Genomic DNA, 18,364 nt, shown 5'->3' with positions numbered 1-18,364 from the left:
CGTACTTTATAGTAAGTATAGTATGTGCATTATGTATAGTATGCATAGTATGTATAGCATGTACAGTAAGTAATGCCAAAGCGTCCTTTGCATGGCTATTTGATTAGCAGTAATAGTAAAGTTGTTTTGTAGTAGTAATGAATGGTTATACCGTGTGACTGTGTGTGCACTGCTTGGACAGCACTATCTAGTGGCTGGCAGCGAACCACTAGAATCGCAGCAGGTAAACCTACGTGGAATAGGGCACTGTGATGCCGACCACTGTTAGTCGAGCAGCGGTCATGTACCATATAGTTTTATCTTGTGACTTCGATTTTACACGTCTTATGGAAAAGAATGACCATGAGAGCAGTTGTTTTTTTATTTTTTGTGACAATGATTTTATATCAGCTGGTCTGCCTCATGTATCGTTATATCCTAATGATTTATAAATGTTAATCTACATTCAGGTATATGGTACTGTACTAATAGTAATGTACATAGTGTAACTCATGTAAGCCCTCCCTCAAACCTGTCATGTTATATCTTCACAGATCCGATGATGGCACCTTCAGTGTGTTGAAATCATTTATCCAGTAAACAGTATTTAAGCGATCTTGGCTTCTGAATTATTTCTATAAACGATTTGTACCTGTTCGTTTTGCCAACTGCTCCTGAAATTGCTGCTGCAGATGCAGTACGATGAGCCAGACTCATACACCGAACACGATGGTCATCCCTTTCGGTAGTGCCACGTAGCGGTCCATAGCTCAGTTTACTTGCGACCGTACATTCTCGTGAGCACCACTGCCTGCAATCATGACAGTGGCTACATTCCTCCCAAGTCTTTCTGCTGCATCACAGAAGTAAAATCCAGCCTCTCGTAGCCCTCCTATACAACCTCGTTCAAACTCAGTGAGGTGCTGATAATGGCGTCTTTTTAGCGTTAAGGGCATTCTTGAATAACATTTAACTCATCACGTTCAGTTTCAAAAGTAACTGACATTCATGACCGTTAAAGCGGGTATTTAAAGCATAACTGATTTTCACCCTCATATTGCCGCTACTAGCGCCAATCTTATCCGTCTGTCGCGAAACTGGAAGAGACATCATCTTTCAGATGTAGAAACAAACCTATCAACTTCCGTTTATGTCGCACAACTCCGTCTTGGTGGTGTGACTTTTTTCTCTGCAATTGTAAGTTTACTGACACACATTACGTAACTGAGATATGAAATTATGTTTGTTTATGCTTTTGCGAAAATGTGATCTGGAACACTGGTTTGGAAACAAATATCTATAATGTATTACATATGATTTACAAGACGCTGACATTTGTTGCTGGTCGCTTTGTAACTGCCACACTTTTTACAGCCAATCATCTGCAAAGAGCAAAGGGTTGTGCTGCTTAGAGCATTTCTGAGGTATTAACTGCTTCAGTTGACCACAGACCACGCCTCAGATAATGTTGTGAAAACTGTACAGTATTTCAATGAGACAGCATCTAGTCATCTTTAGGCGCTTATTGTCATGATGCAGTGGTTCAACACCATATGTGCTGGCTTGCTAGAAAACAGTAGGATCCAAAGGATGGAACGAAAACGTCGTCGTAGACGATTCATAGCTTGCGGGCCAGGGCGCATGTGGACAGCTTGTTAGTGCCCAATTTAAAACTCCCGGTTTCGATTTCCATGTTTTTTATTCGTTGGATTCGCTAGTCTGCGGCCGATGATGCCTTAGTACCGCCAAGTCTATTCCCATGCCTTTCTAAGTTGAAATCCCCCGTCTCTAGTCATGAGGCCGCCTCTTATATGTGCTTCGACTGCTTATTTAACCATGGCGTCCCAGGACGTGGAGGTGGATGAAATGAACTTTGTCTCCCCGTACTTCATAGTACGTCCCGTGTCGAGACATTCAGCAACAGCAGACATTTCTGGCTGCACCAATTGGGTGTGACGTCTATGTTAATTGCGTCCGTCTTCAACAGTGCGAACGTTGGCACGGGATTTTATAGGATATTCCTGGTCTCCCTAAGATCCACGCTGTCTTTATCAGAGTCGCGCTGAAAGGGATGAAGTTACACTTTATTGTTTCTTGAATAACTTTCCTTTCTGATTACAATGCTCGATACCTTATCTCTTCCCTATCGACTGCTGTTTCTTCTGCTGTCGTCTCAGACAAGTCTTTCCCCTCATAGAGGCACTCAGTGTTCTCGTTCCACCTATATGCTCTCGCCTCTGCATTTAACAGTGGAATTCCCATTACAGCGTAAAAAGTCCAGTGCTTGAGACGTATTCCGAAAACGCGTAGAGTATGGTCAACTGTTGTCACTTAAGCGCTATACAAGTTCACACTTACTGCAACTAACCAAATTGCAGTCAGTGGCTAACTATTGTTATCAAAGTGGCCGGTCAGACCCCATAATAGTTTTGCATCGATGAGCGTCTACAACACTGCGCAGTCAATCTTTCAGTGGTCTAACGTTCTGCCCTCTATAAGCATAGTCTCTAGCTCAGTTCAGACCAGGGTCCCCAAAGAACATCGCAACTCTTGCACCAGCGTATGGCCTTGTGGCAGTAAATCACATCATTTCAGTTGGAGCTAAATGAGCAGATCTTGTAGGAATTACTGGATTTCGAATCTAAGCACAATGTAGGTCGTTGTCGGTAATCCAGTGAACTTAAAAACTTTCATCTATATATTAAAAATTGACGAGATGCTATCAGATATCATGTCTTAAATTATGAAATGGCCGTTGCCAGTTGTTCCGCATATCGGGTGTACAGCCGCGCGGGATTAGCCGAGCGGTCTTAGGCGCTGCAGTCATGAAATGTGCGGCTGGTCCCGGCGGATGTTCGAGTCCTCCCTCGGGCATGGGGGTATGCGTTTGTCCTTAGGATAATTTAGGTTAAGTAGTGTGTAAGCTTAGGGACTGATGACCTTAGCAGCTAAATCCCATAAGATGTCACACACATTTGAACATTTTCGGGTGTATACTGTAAGTTTTGTACTGTTCTTGGCTATACCTTACAATCCAAAGCGCACCCCATGGCAGACACATACTCAACTCACAAGTGAGTAATGATCACGAGTATACTGAAATTTAAGAAAATCTTTGGAAGAATCAGTGTGGAACGAAATGGGATGCTAAAGTACCGAAAAATGTTGAGATGCATTTGAAGCTAGCTAAAGATGTGGATACTGCCATGAGAAATACCACAACAGACAGTTCAGTTGCAGGAGAAAGGATATTTCTAAAATGAGCTCTCGCAGATGCTGAAAACACAAACACGGGTGATTGGAAGATAACTAATCGACGAAAGGTGGAACTACAAAAATATTCAATGAGAGAAAGACATAACTAACACAGGAATGAAGTAAATTGGAGGTGCAGGATAGCAAGACCAATGGTTACAGGAAAGATATGAAGAAATAAAAAAAGAGACGAAGATTCAGAATAGACATTAAGAATACAATGGGGATTCTACCGATAAACAAAGAGGAGAGAGAGGATAGGTGGAAATAGTACACAGTGGGTTAATGAGGGGTAGGAATCATCCAATGACGTGATAGAAGAGGAAATGGAAGAGACGAGAGAATCAATATTACAGTCAGAATGTAAAAGAGCTACGTATGACTTGGGATTAAACAAGGAAGATGGGATAGGTAATGTTCCATCAGACTTTTTAGAATCATTGGGGGAAGTGGCAACCAAATAGGTGTTCAGGTTAATGCGGAGAATGTATCAGGATGGCGACATACGACCAGACATTCGGAAAAATATCAACAACAATCCTGAAGATAACAAGAGCAGGTAAGTGTGAGAACTATCGAACAATCAACAACTCACGCATCCAAGACTCTGACAAGAATAATGTGCAGATGAGTGGAAAAGGAAACTCAGGAACTGTTCGATTATGATGTTTAATTTTAGGTAAGGTAAAGGCACCAGGGGGGAGCCCTTTACGTTCCGCTTGATAATGGATGAGGACTGAAGAAAAATCGAGACACCTTCACAGAATTGTCGAATTAGAAAAAGCGTCCGACAGTGTTAAATGTTGCAAGAAGTTCAAAATTCTGAGAAAAAAAGAGTTAGGTATAGGGGAAACGAGTTACATACAATATACAAGAACGAAGAGCAAACGCCGGCCGGAGTGGCCGTGCTGTTCTGGGCGCTACAGTCTGGAACCGAGCGTCCGCTACGGTCGCAGGTTCGAATCCTGCCTCGGGCATGGATATGTGTGATTTCCTTAGGTTAGTTAGGTTTAATTAGTTCTAAGTTCTAGGTGACTGATGACCTCAGAAGTTAAGTCGCATAGTGCTCAGAGCCATTTGAAACTTTTTTTTTTTATCTGAAGAGCAAACAATAAGACTTGGAGGCCGAGAACGAAAGGTGGTGAGACAGGTATGCAGTCTTTCATCCCCGCTCTTCAGACTACTCAGCAAAGAAGTAAGAATGGATACAAAACAAAGATTCAAAAGCATGATTAAAATTCAGGGAGAACGATATCAGTGACAAGATTCGTAGGTGACACTGGTATTCTCAGTGAAGATGAGGAAGAATTGCTGAGTGGAATGAACATTAAAATGACTACAGAATATGGATTGAGAGTAAACTGAAGAAAGACGAAAGTAATTATAAGTAGCGTACATAAGAACAGTGGGAAAGTTAACATCAGAATTGATGGCCACTAATTAGATGCAATTAACGACTCTATCTTAGAAGCAAACTAATGCATGGCGGACCAAGCTGGAGGACATGGAAAACAGATTAGCACTGAGAATGAAGACATTCGTGGCCAAAAGATACACACAAGTATCAAAGATAACCCTCAATTTAAGGAAGAAATTTCTGAGAATGTGGATTTGGAGGACAGCATTGTGTGATAGTGAATCTTGGCTTGTAGGAAAGCCAGAATAGGAGAGAAACTAAGCGCCAGAGATGTGGTGTTACAGACGAATGTTGAGAATCAGGTGGACTGAGAAGATAAAGGTTCTCCGCGAAGAAAGGAACAGATGAAAAAAATTGACAAGAAGGAAAAGGATGGCATGACATGCGGTAATACATAAGGGTAAAACTTCCATGATACTAGAGGTAGTTGTAGAATGTATAAACTGCAGAGGAAAACAGAGATTGGAAATAATTGAGGATACGGAAAATAATTGAAGATGCATACTGTAAGTGCTGCTCTGAATAGTCTGTCAAATTAGTTTGTAACGCAGATAAGGAGATTCTATAGTGTACAGTTGAACTTCTCAGTTATAATTTGGAAAAAACATGTAAGATCATGCAGCTCTCAAGGATCTTTCACTACACGACCAACATATTCCGAGCAAAGTTTCAAACATCCGCACGCGCGTGACTTTCCTTAGTACTTCCCGCTCACCTCACGTCAGCCGTATGAGGCAGGACGTGGTGATCTATATGGCCCAGTCGAGCACGGCATTGTTCTTTGGCTGCAATATTCATCTGACACAGAGCAAGGATTCGGCTGTTTTGCCAATCTAGGTGAATATACCCTACTGAAAAAATCCGAAACGCAACGACAACTGTAGCACAACGACGTCGAAGATGTTCTGGTACCACATTTGCTTCCGTCGAGGATTCGTCTTCACCAATGGGTGTGATCTGATGGATATTGCGTTTCGAGTTAGGGACCATATCCTTCACCACATTCTGCAGCCGAACAGTAGAACAGTGGCTCTTTAACTCAAAGATATTTGGAATCTGCTATGGTGCCTCATCATTCTCATTACACGTTGTCGGTTACGTGCAATCTGGTCCCAGGCACCGAGCATTTTAACCACCATACCGAACGAATCTGGGGAAGTGGGGGGGGGGGGGGGGAGTTAGTCTCCTTACCTCTATGGAATGCAAGAAATCTATTGCCACAGGAATGAACACCAAATTCTGACCCATACGGTTTCCGTCAATTAGCCCAGTTCTAGTAAGGCGAATGGTAAAGTTGTTCCTAAGTAAATTATTATTACGATTATTTTCTTTAGTCTGAGGTTATGATCCTCGACGTCAAGTTAACATTTCAGATACAACATTTATTCCCTTGGAAATAGGTTGCTTCGAGCTTTCGCGGAGAACGGTGTCCTTGCTACCTAAATACACTGCGTAATCGGCAGTCTTGCTCATTTTATATACTTTTTAGTTTGATTATGAATGTTGTTGTTGTTGTTGTTGTGGTCTTCAGTCCTGAGACTGGTTTGATGCAGCTCTCCATGCAACTCTATCCTGTGCAAGCTTTTTCATCTCCCAGTACCTACTGCAACCTACATCCTTCTGAATCTGCTTAGTGTATTCATCTCTTGGTCTCCCTCTACGATTTTTACCCTCCAAGCTGCCCTCCAATACTAAATTGGTGAACCCTTGATGCCTCAGAACATATCCTACCAACCGATCGCTTCTTCTGGTCAAGTTGTGCCACAAACTTCTCTTCTCCCCAATCCTATTCAATACCTCCTCATTAGTTATGTGATCTATCCACCTAATCTTCAGCATTCTTCTGTGCACCACATTTCGAAAGCTTCTATTCTCTTCTTGTCCAAACAATTTATCGTCCATGTTTCACTTCCATACATGGCTACACTCCATACAAATACTTTCAGAAATGACTTCCTGACACTTAAATCTATACTCGATGTTAACAAATTCCTCTTCTTCAGAAACGCTTTCCTTGCCATTGCCAGTCTACGTTTTATATCCTCTCTACGTCGACCATCATCAGTTATTTTGCTCCCCAAATAGCAAAACTCCTTTACTACTTAAGTGTCTCATTTCCTAATCTAATTCCCTCAGCATCACCCGACTTAATTAGACTACATTCCATTACCGTGTTTTGCTTCTGTTGATGTTCATCTTATATCCTCCTTTCAAGACACTGTCCATTCCATTCAACTGCTCTTCCAAGTCCTTTGCTGTCTCTGACAGAATTACAATGTCATCGGCGAACCTCAAAGGTTTTACTTCTTCTCCATGAATTTTAATACCTACTCCGAATTTTTCTTTTGTTTCCTTTACTGCTTGCTCAATATACAGATTGAACGACATCGGGGAGAGGCTACAACCCTGTCTCACTCCTTTCCCAACCACTGCTTCCCTTTCAGGCCCCTCGACTCTTATAACTGCCATCTGGTTTCTGTACAAATTGTAAATAGCCTTTCGCTCCCTGTATTTTACCCCTGCCACGTTCAGAATTTGAAAGAGAGTATTCCAGTTAAAGTTTGTCAAAAGCTTTCTCTAAGTCTACAAATGCTAGAAACGTAGGTTTGACTTTCCTTAATCTTTCTTCTAAGATAAGTCGTAAGGTCAGTATTGCCTCACGTGTTCCAGTGTTTCTACGGAATCCAAACTGATCTTCGCCGAGGTCGGCTTCTACCAGTTTTTCCATTGGTCTGTAAAGAATTCGTGTTAGTATTTTGCAGCTGTGACTTATTAAACTAATAGTTCGGTAATTTTCACATCTGTCAACACCTGCTTTCTTTGGGATTTGAATTATTATATTCTTCTTGAAGTCTGAGGGTATTTCGCCTGTTTCATACATCTTGTTCACCAGATGGTAGAGTTTTGTCAGGACTGGCTCTCCAACGGATGTCAGTAGTTCCAATGGAATGTTGTCTACTCCGTGGGCCTTGTTTCGACTCAGGTCTTTCAGTGCTCTGTCAAACTCTTCACGCAGTATATTATCTCCCATTTCATCTTCATCTACATCCTCTTCCATTTCCATAATATTGTCCTCAAGTACATCGCCCTTGTATAAACCCTCTATATACTCCTTCCACCTTTCTGCTTTCCCTTCTTTGCTTAGAACTGGGTTTCCATCAGAGTTCTTGATATTCATACAAGTCGTTCTCTTATCTCCAAAGGTCTCTTTAATTTTCCTGTAGGCAGTATCTATCTTACCCCTAGTGAGATAGGCCTCTACATCCTTACATTTGTCCTCTAGCCATCCCTGCTTAGCCATTTTGCACTTCCTGTCGATCTCATTTTTGAGACGTTTGTATTTCTTTTTGCTCGCTTCATTTACTGCATTTTTATATTTTCTCCTTTCATCAATTAAATTCAATATTTCTTCTGTTACACATGGATTTCTACTAGCCCTCGTCTTTTTACCTACTTGATCCTCTGCTGCCTTCGCTACTTCATCCCTCAAAGCTACCCATTCTTCTTCTACTGTATTTCTTTCCCCCAATCCTGTCAATTGTTCCCTTATGCTCTCCCTGAAACTCTGTACAACCGCTGGTTCTTTCAGTTTATCCAGGTCCCATCTCCTTAAATTCCCAGCTTTTTGCAGTTTCTTCAGTTTTAATTTACAGGCCATAACCAATAGATTGTGGTCAGAGTCCACATCTGCCCCTGTAAATGTCTTACAATTTAAAACCTGGTTCCTAAATCTCTGTCTTACCATTATATAATCTATCTAATACCTTGTAGTATCTCCAGGGTTCTTCCATGTATACAACCTTCTTTCATGATTCTTAAACCAAGTGTTAGCTATGATTATGTTGTGCTCTGTGCAAAATTCTACCAGGCGGCTTCCTCTTTCATTCCTTAGCCCCAATCCATATTAACCTACTATGTTTCCTTCTCTCCCTTTTCCTACACTCGAATTCCAGTCACCCATGACTATTAAATTTTCGTCTCCCTTCACAATCTGAATAATTTCTTTTATTTCATCATACATTTCTTCAATTTCTTCGTAGTCTGCAGAGCTAGTTGGCATATAAACTTGTACTACTGTAGTAGGTGTGGGCTTCGTATCTATCTTGGCCACAATAATGCGTTCACTATGCTGTTTGTAGTAACTTACCCGCATTCCTATTTTCCTATTCATTATTAAACCTACTCCTGCATTACCCCTATTTGATTTTGCGTTTACAACCCTGTAGTCACCTGACCAGAAGTCTTGCTCCTCCTGCCACCGAACTTGACTAATTCCCACTATATCTAACTTCAACCTATCCATTTCCCTTTTTAAATTTTCTAACCTACCTGCCCGATTAAGGGATCTGACATTCCACGCTCCGATCCGTAGAACGCCAGTTTTCTTTCACCTGATATCGACATCCTCTTGAGTAGTCCCAGCCCGGAGATCCGAATGGGGGACTATTTTACCTCCGGAATATTTTACCCACGAGGACGTCATCATCATTTAATTATGCATTTAATTATGCATATTAAAACCAAATAAAACAACTTGTATATTTGACATCCCTGCAGAGCTACTACAAAACAGTAGTGACGACATCAACTGTAAACTGTTTACTGTTGTATCTAAACATTATGAAGAGGCTATTGCACTACCAGACTTCACAAAAAGTGAAGCTGTTGCATTACCCAAGGTTGGTTAGAAATCAATATTAGTAACAATGCGCAAAGAGGAACTTGGCGGAGAGGACAGGCGATTACTTTTGAGAATACAGCAAAGTCAAAGTACTGAACTGGATATTAATAGTAGCAAGAAAGACCCAAAAATCTGAATAGGGGTGAGATAGGAGTGCCAGCTATAACCTTACTAAACTAATACGATCATGGAAAGAAGAGGAAGAGGGGATTCGTGTTTAACGCCCCGTCGACAACGAGATCATTAGAGACAGTGTACAAGCTCGGAATAGGGAAGGATTGGCAAGCAAATCAGCCGTGTGCTATCAGAGAAACCATCCATGTGTTCGTCTGTGGCGATTTACGGGAATTACGGAAAACCTAAATCAAAATAGCCGGACGCATTGTGCTAACCACTTCGGCACCTCGCTCGGTACGATCATGGAGAAGACAATATCAACAATGAAGTAAAAGAGGATTTGAATTAAATTTAGTGGTACATATATTCGCTGCATTATATTTACCGAAGACATTGCAGTAGTGACAAATGGAACTAAATAGCTTAGGGTCTTACATTAAGAGACAACAGCTAAGACTATAAAAACCAATGAAATAATTATTGTGGTAGTAAACAATAAAGGAGGTGAAGGTAAGTCTTATACAAGAATAAGCAGTGAGCATTTCGAGAAAGTAACAGAATTTCGTTGCCTGGGCAGCAGCATGGAGGAAAACAACTGAAGTCTCAATGAAATGAAGAGGAGACTAGCACTGGTCATGAGCGCCGTACAAAATAAGAACGTTCCACTGAACAAGCACATCAGATACCACGCCTAGAAACGGTTTATAAAGACATCCATATTGGGTGTCCTGCTATACGGACATGAAGCCTGGACGTTAGTAAAGCAGCCGAGAGCTCGCCTAGAAGTTGCGGAAAAGTAATTTTGAAAGAGTATTGGAAGAAACAGCTGGATGAATAGAAAAACGCATGGCATGGATCTACAAAAAATAGGAAAGAAGAAAGAACTGCTGAAAGTTATAGATCAAAGCAAAGCAAAATTCATTGGACATATAATTACACATGATATTCCTTTACGAAACATTTTCTAAGCCAAGAGCCGGCCGGAGTGACCGAGCGGTTCTAGGCGCTTCAGTCTGGAACTGCGCGACCGCTACGGTCGCAGGTTCGTATCCTGTCTCGGGAATGGATGTGTGTGATGTCCTTAGGTTAGTTAGGTTTAAGTAGTTCTAAGTTCTAGGGGACTGATGACCTCAGATGTTGACTCCCAAAGTGCTCAGAGCCATTTCAACCATTTGAAGCCAAGATCTACGGAACAAACCGAAGACACGACCGAGATATTCCCATATATATGTAGTGAGAGAGATGAGATGTTCTTCATATAAGAAGATGAAGACTGTTGAAGAAAGGAAGCTGTGGCTGCAGTGGGAAGACTCAGCTTTTGTACGAAGACGATGAAGAGAAAGAAGCAGATGAGGAAGAAGAAAATGTATATAGAAATGAAAGAAGTTATCTGTGGCAACAAACTGAGTGACAGAGACTGTGAACTCGACAGTTTAATTAAACCTTTATTAATGCTGAACAGACCTCGAAAACTCGAGGAAAAAGATTTTTGCGCCGTGTCACTGTCATATTACGTGCCTCACTGTTTCATTTCAGTTTATATTTAATTTATTACGACTCCTGAACGCCATGAGTTGTTGAAATACAGAGTGGGACCAAAAAGTGAAGAAACCATAAACGAAGCAAGAAACGAAACTTCAGGGGTTTAGAGGTTATGTGATCTTATTGTAGTGCTTACAAAATCGAGTAAAATGAACGAAGAAATTCGTATTATGAACCTTCTGAGCACTAAGACGTTTGTACCCTCGTGTGTGTAGGATGCATGCTTGGATTTAGTCGCGAAGGGTGTCATAAAGCTGTTACATCCTCTTCTGATTCAAGTTGGTCCACAAGTGCTGTAATAGGTCCTTGATATTCAACATACGGGCACTGAGATGCAGTTGACGCCACACACATGTTGTGTTGGGGAGAGATCCGGGGATCTTACTGGCAGGGGGAGTTATTCAACATCACGCAGTCAGTTCAAGACACGGGTTCAATTTCTGAATGGGCATTATCATCTTGGAAAATGGCACCACCACGATCCTGTCACATGAGAGATAACACGCGAGGACGTGACGTGACGTATCAGTGTGCCATCAGAGTTCTCTCGGTCACTAGAAGCCGTGGTCTTGTCATACGAATTCCTCCACACACCATGTCACCAGGAGTAACACCGCTGTGTCTCTCCTAATCATTGGAACTATGGTATCTCATCCTAGGTCGCCGCCATATTCGCCGACGAAGGTCACCAGGGTTAGTGCATAACCGTGATCCATCTCTGAACACGATGGAATGCCATGCATCGGCAGACGTATTTCCCGGTCACTACACCTCTTCAGACGCAGTTGTTTGTGTTGTGGCGTTAACGACAGCTGACGCACTGGAGTGGTAATTCCCTAGTCCGGTGGCTGCTAGTCTCCGGCTAATGGAGAAGGATGACACAAATTTTTGGTTGGGGTCCGTTACTTGCCTTCCAGGAAAGCTCTCGCACTCAAATTATTCTTCGGACCGAGAGCTGACTGAAATCTAAGGTGAGTAGTGGAACATGTATCGGAAAGACAGATTAAAGGCTATAGGAGGGTGATTGTTCCTTGAAGTCGACAGTATTATTGTCGCTATAGAGGTCTGGGTGGAGAGCGCCAACGAAGTTATCTTGTCGCGTATAACATGTCTCTGTGATGCCAAATTACTTGCTGGATGTTTTTACAAGCCACCCGGTTCCACTGTGACAGTTCTAGTGTTGCTGGAAGTAAGTCTATGGCAGGGTCAGTGGCACGTAAACAGCCAGATACTAGTTAACCTACCAAGTATAGACTGGGATGTCTATGGATTCATTGCGGGGGATACAGATAGACAGTCATGCGAGTTGCTTTTGAACACATTTTCTGAAAACTGTCTTGAGCAGCTAGCTCGGCAGCCCACACGCAGTGGAAATAACTTAGACCCTGTAGATACAAATAGGCCGGATATTATCGACAACGGTGGTTAGCCTTCATTATGTCATTATAGCAACTATGGTTACAAAGTTAATAAATCAGTCAAGAAGGCTAGGACAGTGTTCCTGATAGATAGAGCATAAAAACAGTTATTACCGTCTCACTTACACAGTGAGCAAAAGTCACTTAGTTCCAGTACCATGGACGTAGAAGGATTATGGGCAAAGTTCAAGCACATTGTAAATCTTGGTCTGAAGAGTTATCTGCCTAGTTAGTGGACTAAGGATGGGAAAGATCCATCATGGCTTAATAACGAAATTTGGAAGATGCAGAGGAAGCAGGAGCTGTTCCACTCTGCTTAATTCATAATACAACGCACAAATGACAACAAGCAAAGGTTATAGAGATTGTTGCGTCTGGGGAAACGTGTATGTGCCAAGCATACAACTTCCATCGTCATATCCTAGCAAAAGATCTGACAGAGAACTTGAGAAAATTCTGGTCCTATGTAAAGTCGCTAAGCGGGTCTAAGAATTCCATTCAGTCCCGTGTTGACCCGTCTGGTTTGGCATTTGAAGACAGCAAAACGAAAGCTGAAGTTTTAAACTTGGCGCTTAAGAAATCGTTCACGGAGGAGAACTGTAGAAACACACCGTCGATTGACCATCAGACAGACTCCCGTATGGACGACGTAGGAATAAGAATCCCTGACGTATTGAAACAACCGAAATATTTGAAAGCAAATAAGTCACCAGGTCCGGATGGAATCCCTATTCGGTTTTACACAGAGTACTCTACGCTACTGACCCCTTACCTAGCTTGCATTTATCGCAAAATTACAGATCAGTATCCGTAACTTCGGTTTGCTGCAGGATCCTTGATCGTATTCGTAGTTTGAACTTTTCTTGAGGCTGAGAATATTATCGTGACAAATAGAAACACCTACAGCCGTCCTCACGAGTTTATTTTATTTTGTCGCTACCAGTTTCAACGCTTCACTGCGTTGAAACTGGTAGCGACGATATAAAATAAAATGATAAGGACGGCTGTAGATGTTTTTATTTGTCACGATAGTAAACAGCCGTCGTCCAAGCGAGCTCCTGTTAAAAGGATGGACATACAAAAGCTTGAGAATATTATGTCCACAAATAGGATGATTTTAGATCTTTGGATGAAGGGGAATTTCTAGATTTCCGGAAAGTATTTGACAGGACCATTGCAGGCTGTTATGAAGCTTCCAGCACATTGAATAAGTTCACAGATACGTGACTCGAAGACTCCTTAAGTAATAGAATCCAGCATGTTGTCCTCGACGGTGAGTGTTCATCAGAGACAGGAGAATCGCCAGGAGTGCCGCAGGCAAGTGTGATAATAGCGCTGTTGTTGTCTACATGTATAAATGATGTGGCGGACGGGACTGGCAGAAATCTGTGGTTGTTTGCTGATGATGCTGTGGTGTTTGGTAAGGAGTAACAGTCGAGTGACTGTAGGAAGACACAAGATGACTCAGACTAAATTTCTAGTTGGTGTGATGAATGGCAGCTATCTCTAAAAGTGGAAAAATATGAGTTAACGCTGATGAGTACGAAAAACAAACCCGTAATGTCTGGATATAGCATTATTAGCGCCCTGCTTCGCACAGTCACGTCGTTTAAATGTCTGGGCGTAACAATGTACAGTGATAGGAAATGAACGACTACGTGAGAGCTGTGGTAGGGGAGGCTAATGGTCGACTTCGGTTTACTGAGACAATTTTAGGAAAGTGTGCTTCATTTGTAGAGGAGACCGCATATAGGACAAGATCGGATTCAAGGAGGACATCGAAGCAGTTCAGAGGCGGGCTGCTACATTTATTACCAATAGGTTCGAACAGCACGTAAGTGTTACGGAGATGCTTCGAGAACTCAAATGGAAGTCCCTGGAGGGAAGGCGACGTTCTTTTCGAGAAGAATTATTTAGGAAGTTTAGAGAACCGGTATTTGAAGCTGACTGCCGAATGAGTCTACTGCCGCCAGCATACATTCCGCACAAGGACCACAAAGATAAGATATGAGATATTAGGGTTAGTACGGAGGCATAGAGACAGTCGTTTTACCCTCACTTTATTTGCCAGTGGATCAGGAAAGGAAATAACTAGTAGTGGTACAGTGTATCATCCGCAACGCACGGTGCGGGATTTGCGGAGTATTTATCTAGATGTACACTGAAGAGCCAAAGAAACTGGTACACCTGCTTAATATAGTATAGGGTCCACGCGAGCACGCAGAACTGCCGCAACACGACGTGGCATGGACTCGACTAATGTCTGAAGGAACTGAAGGGAACTGACATGGTGAAACCTGCAGGGCTGTCCATATATCTGTAAGAGTTCAAGGGGATGGAGATCTCTTCTGAACAGCACGTTGCAAGTCATCCCAGATATACTCAATAAAGTTCATATCTGTTGAGTATGGTGGCCATCGGAAGAGTTTAGGCTCAGATGAGTACCTCTGGCTCCACTCTGTACAATACTAGACGTGAGGGTGGTCGCATTTTCCTGCTGGAATTGCCCAAGTCCTTCGGAATGCACGATGGACATGAATGGATGTAGGTGACCAGGCAGGGTGTTTAAGTACGTGTCACGCGTCTGAGTAGTATCTAGACGTATCAGGGATCCCATATCACTCTAACTACACACCATTACAGAGTCCCCACCAGCTTGAACAGTCCCGTGCTAACATGCAGGGTTCATGGATTCATGAGGTTGTCTCCACACTCATCACGTCCACCAGCTCGATACAGTTTGAAAGGAGACTCGTTGGACCAGTCAACATGTTTCCAGTCATCAACAGTCAAATGTCGGAGTTCACGGTCCCGAGTAAACCTTTGTGTTGTGCAGTCATCAAGGGGACATGAATGGGCCTTCGGCTCCGAAAGCCCATATCGATGATGTTTCGTTAAATGGTTGATGGCCCAGCGTTGAAACCTGCTACAGTATGTGGAATGGTTGCACTTCTGTCACGTTGAACGATTCTCTTTAGTCGTCGTCGGTCCCGCTCTTGCAGGATCTTTTTCCGGCTACAGTGATGTTGGAGATTCGATGTTTTACCGGATTCCTGGTATTCACAGTCCACTCATGAAATCATCGCACGGGAAAATCGCCACTTCATCGCTACTTCGGAGATGCTGTGTCTCATCGCTCGTGCACTGACTATAACACCACGTTCAAACTCACTTAAATCCTGATAACCTGCCATTATAGCAGCAGTAACTGACCTAGCAACTGCGTCAGACACTTGTTGTCTATGTAGACGTTGCTGACCGCATGGCTGTATTCTGCCTGTTTACATATCTCTGTATTTGAATACGCATGCCTATACCAGTATCTATGTTTCATCAGTGTAGATGTAGATATAGCATGGCAGGTGCAGATGTGAAGGTGTTACGATACTCCGGTTGCACAATGCAGCCATCGTGTCATTTATTGGTCAGACGTGGTCTACCAGAACCTTGACCACGATTGTTCTCACTTTCCACCACAGTCCAACACCAGGCCTCTGTAACATCCTAACACACCACAAATCTAGATTATGCACGATCCGATCAGCCAGCCAAACGGAGACCCATGAGGCTTTTTTCGAACCCATTGACGCTCTCTTAACGCGAGTTCGCGTTATCTCTGTGTCCTTCACTATGACCGCTCAACGTAAGACCCTGTTCACTCCTCTTTCAGACCCTACCAGGCCTGGAAACAATAAACTGGAACAACACTAATTCACTCGAGCGGTCGTTATACTTGTCATAGGGAACTGTAACTCAATCAATTTAGGGGCCCGCCAATGTCGTGTACATATACAGAATTACGTGTCTTTTCGGAGCATCACTTTTTTGGGCAGTGTATTAACGGAACTTGCGCACTATACTGCTGTTCGAGGTGCCTGACCAGCGGACTAGTCGGAAAAGACGTTGATCCTGTTACAATGTGCAAGAATTTTCCACAAGTACATGAATGCCAAGGGAGTCGTTCTCCCTATATCTATTACTAATAGAAGCCAAATTTTGACTTGTACAAATTCATCCGCTAAGTTTGCAGTCAGTATTTGGTTCAGAATTCACAGTACTGAGGCTACACTATGAAGCCTGAAGCTCAACACGCCGTCAAGTCAAACGGATGTCGTACATGTTTCCAGAAATCATAGCCGCATCCTCTATCAGAAGTTTGAACTAATACTTACCTCGTACACCCTTGTATTTGCAGCGTGAGGTATCGAACGTCGAGCTTTAGTTTCCAATGTCCTATTCTGTTGCATTCTGTACAAGACGAAATGCAAAATCACCCGTGCCTGGAGCAACACTGCTACGAACTACAGCCGGCGTATGGACACCCGCTATTTCACACGTGTAGTGTATGGAAAAGTTGTACACTTCCTTTATGCATCCCTACAGTAGTTGCCTAACAACACAACGATCTATACAGTAAACAAATCTTCTGAACACATGCTGTTTCGATACTTATTTTCTTTACCAGTTACGGTACCAATCCAAATTTTCCTCTGAATACGCCGCATATAAGTTTAAACTTTTTTTTGACAAGGGAGACTGAACCGACAGAAATGCAAACGTAACTGAAATGTTCAATACAGTGTGGCACATATGTGTTTAACCGATAGATTAAGTTCAAGTCTGTAGCATGGAGCACTGAAGATTCTACTTGAAGTAGTATCAGATTCTTTATTGCGATTTCTGACTTTATTTTGTCATTCACCTACTACTACTATTCTTCACGTTTGGTCTGGTGCTGCGATCTCGCAATGTTCCCTTTCTTCTGTCGCAGGTTTTATGTATTTTCATTGTGTTTGGGAGATAAAATATGTTGTGAAAGTAGTTAGAGAATTTAATTGATGTAGAATAAAGTTTTGCTTCTTGAAGTAGAACAGGTTTGAAGCAAATACTCACCATTATAAATTTCACCAGGTCTTCCTTCATTCCAATAGCTGGTAAGGAGCCGCAGACTTGACGGAACGACGAGTTATAATAATTTGAGATTGAAGAAGCTTATGACACCCTGTAACATTAGAAGAAACCATGGAATAATATTAGAAAGGTCAAGAGAGAAAAAAGTTTTGTTTAAGTGTAAAATAAATTAAAATGATAGTAACGTACCCAACATTACTTGTTATACTACATTTAAAAACAAGTCGTCTAACATTGTTACCAAAAATCTTGAAAAGTTGTTAACCAATTTACTTCAAATTTTTACACGATCCTGTATCAAACATTTTGACTGACATGAGTTATACATATACACACACACTGAAGCGTCAAAGAAACTGGTAACGGTATGCGTATTCAAATACGGAGGTATGTAAAGAGGCAGAATGCGGCACTGCGGTCGGCAACTCCTATATAAGATAGGAAGGGTCTGTCGCTGTTGTTAGATCGGTTACTGCTGCCACAATGGCAGGTTATCAAGATTTGAGTGAGTTTGAACGTGGTGTTATACTTGGCGATGGGAAACATCATCTCCAAGATAGCGATGAAGTGGGGATATTCCAGTGCAACCATTTCACCAATGTATCATAAATATCAGGAAGCCAGTAAAACATCATCCTGCAGGAATGGCACAGACGGCGACTGAGGAGACTCGTTCAGCGTGACAGAAGTGCAACCCTTCCGCAAATTTCTGCAGATTTCAATGCTGGGCCCTCAACAAGTGCCAGTGTGCGAACCATTCAACGAAACATCATCGATATGGGCTTTCGGAGCCGAAGGCCCACTCGTGTACCCTTGATGACTCCAAGACACGAAGTTTTACTCCTCGTCTGGACACGTCAACCCCGACATTTGACTGTTGATGGCTGGAAACATGTTGGCTGGTCGGATGAGTCTCGTTTCAAACTGTATCTAGCGGATGGACGTATATGGGTATTGTGAAAACCTCATGAATCCATGAACCCTGCATGTCAGCAGGGGACTGTTCAAGCTGGTTGAGGCTCTGTAATGCTGTGAGGTGTGTGT

General features: G+C 42.4%; 1 protein-coding gene across 1 annotated transcript in view; it reads right to left on the bottom strand.

Annotated features, from left to right (window-relative positions):
* Positions 1-17,414, bottom strand: part of LOC124803390 (acetylcholinesterase-like) — a 137,960-nt gene extending 120,546 nt beyond the window's left edge. Inside the window, exon 1 of the mRNA XM_047264574.1 lies at positions 17,303-17,414. Coding sequence (XP_047120530.1) covers positions 17,303-17,332 — 30 coding nt within the window. The 5' untranslated portion in view covers positions 17,333-17,414. The remainder of the gene's footprint in view (positions 1-17,302) is intronic.
* Between the last annotated feature and the right edge of the window lie 950 nt (positions 17,415-18,364).

This window comes from Schistocerca piceifrons, chromosome 6, assembly GCF_021461385.2.
Source record: "Schistocerca piceifrons isolate TAMUIC-IGC-003096 chromosome 6, iqSchPice1.1, whole genome shotgun sequence".
Taxonomy (NCBI): Eukaryota; Metazoa; Arthropoda; class Insecta; order Orthoptera; family Acrididae; genus Schistocerca; species Schistocerca piceifrons.
The sequence above is the reverse complement of the archived record's forward strand: the minus strand, read 5'-3'. Positions and strand labels throughout refer to the sequence as shown.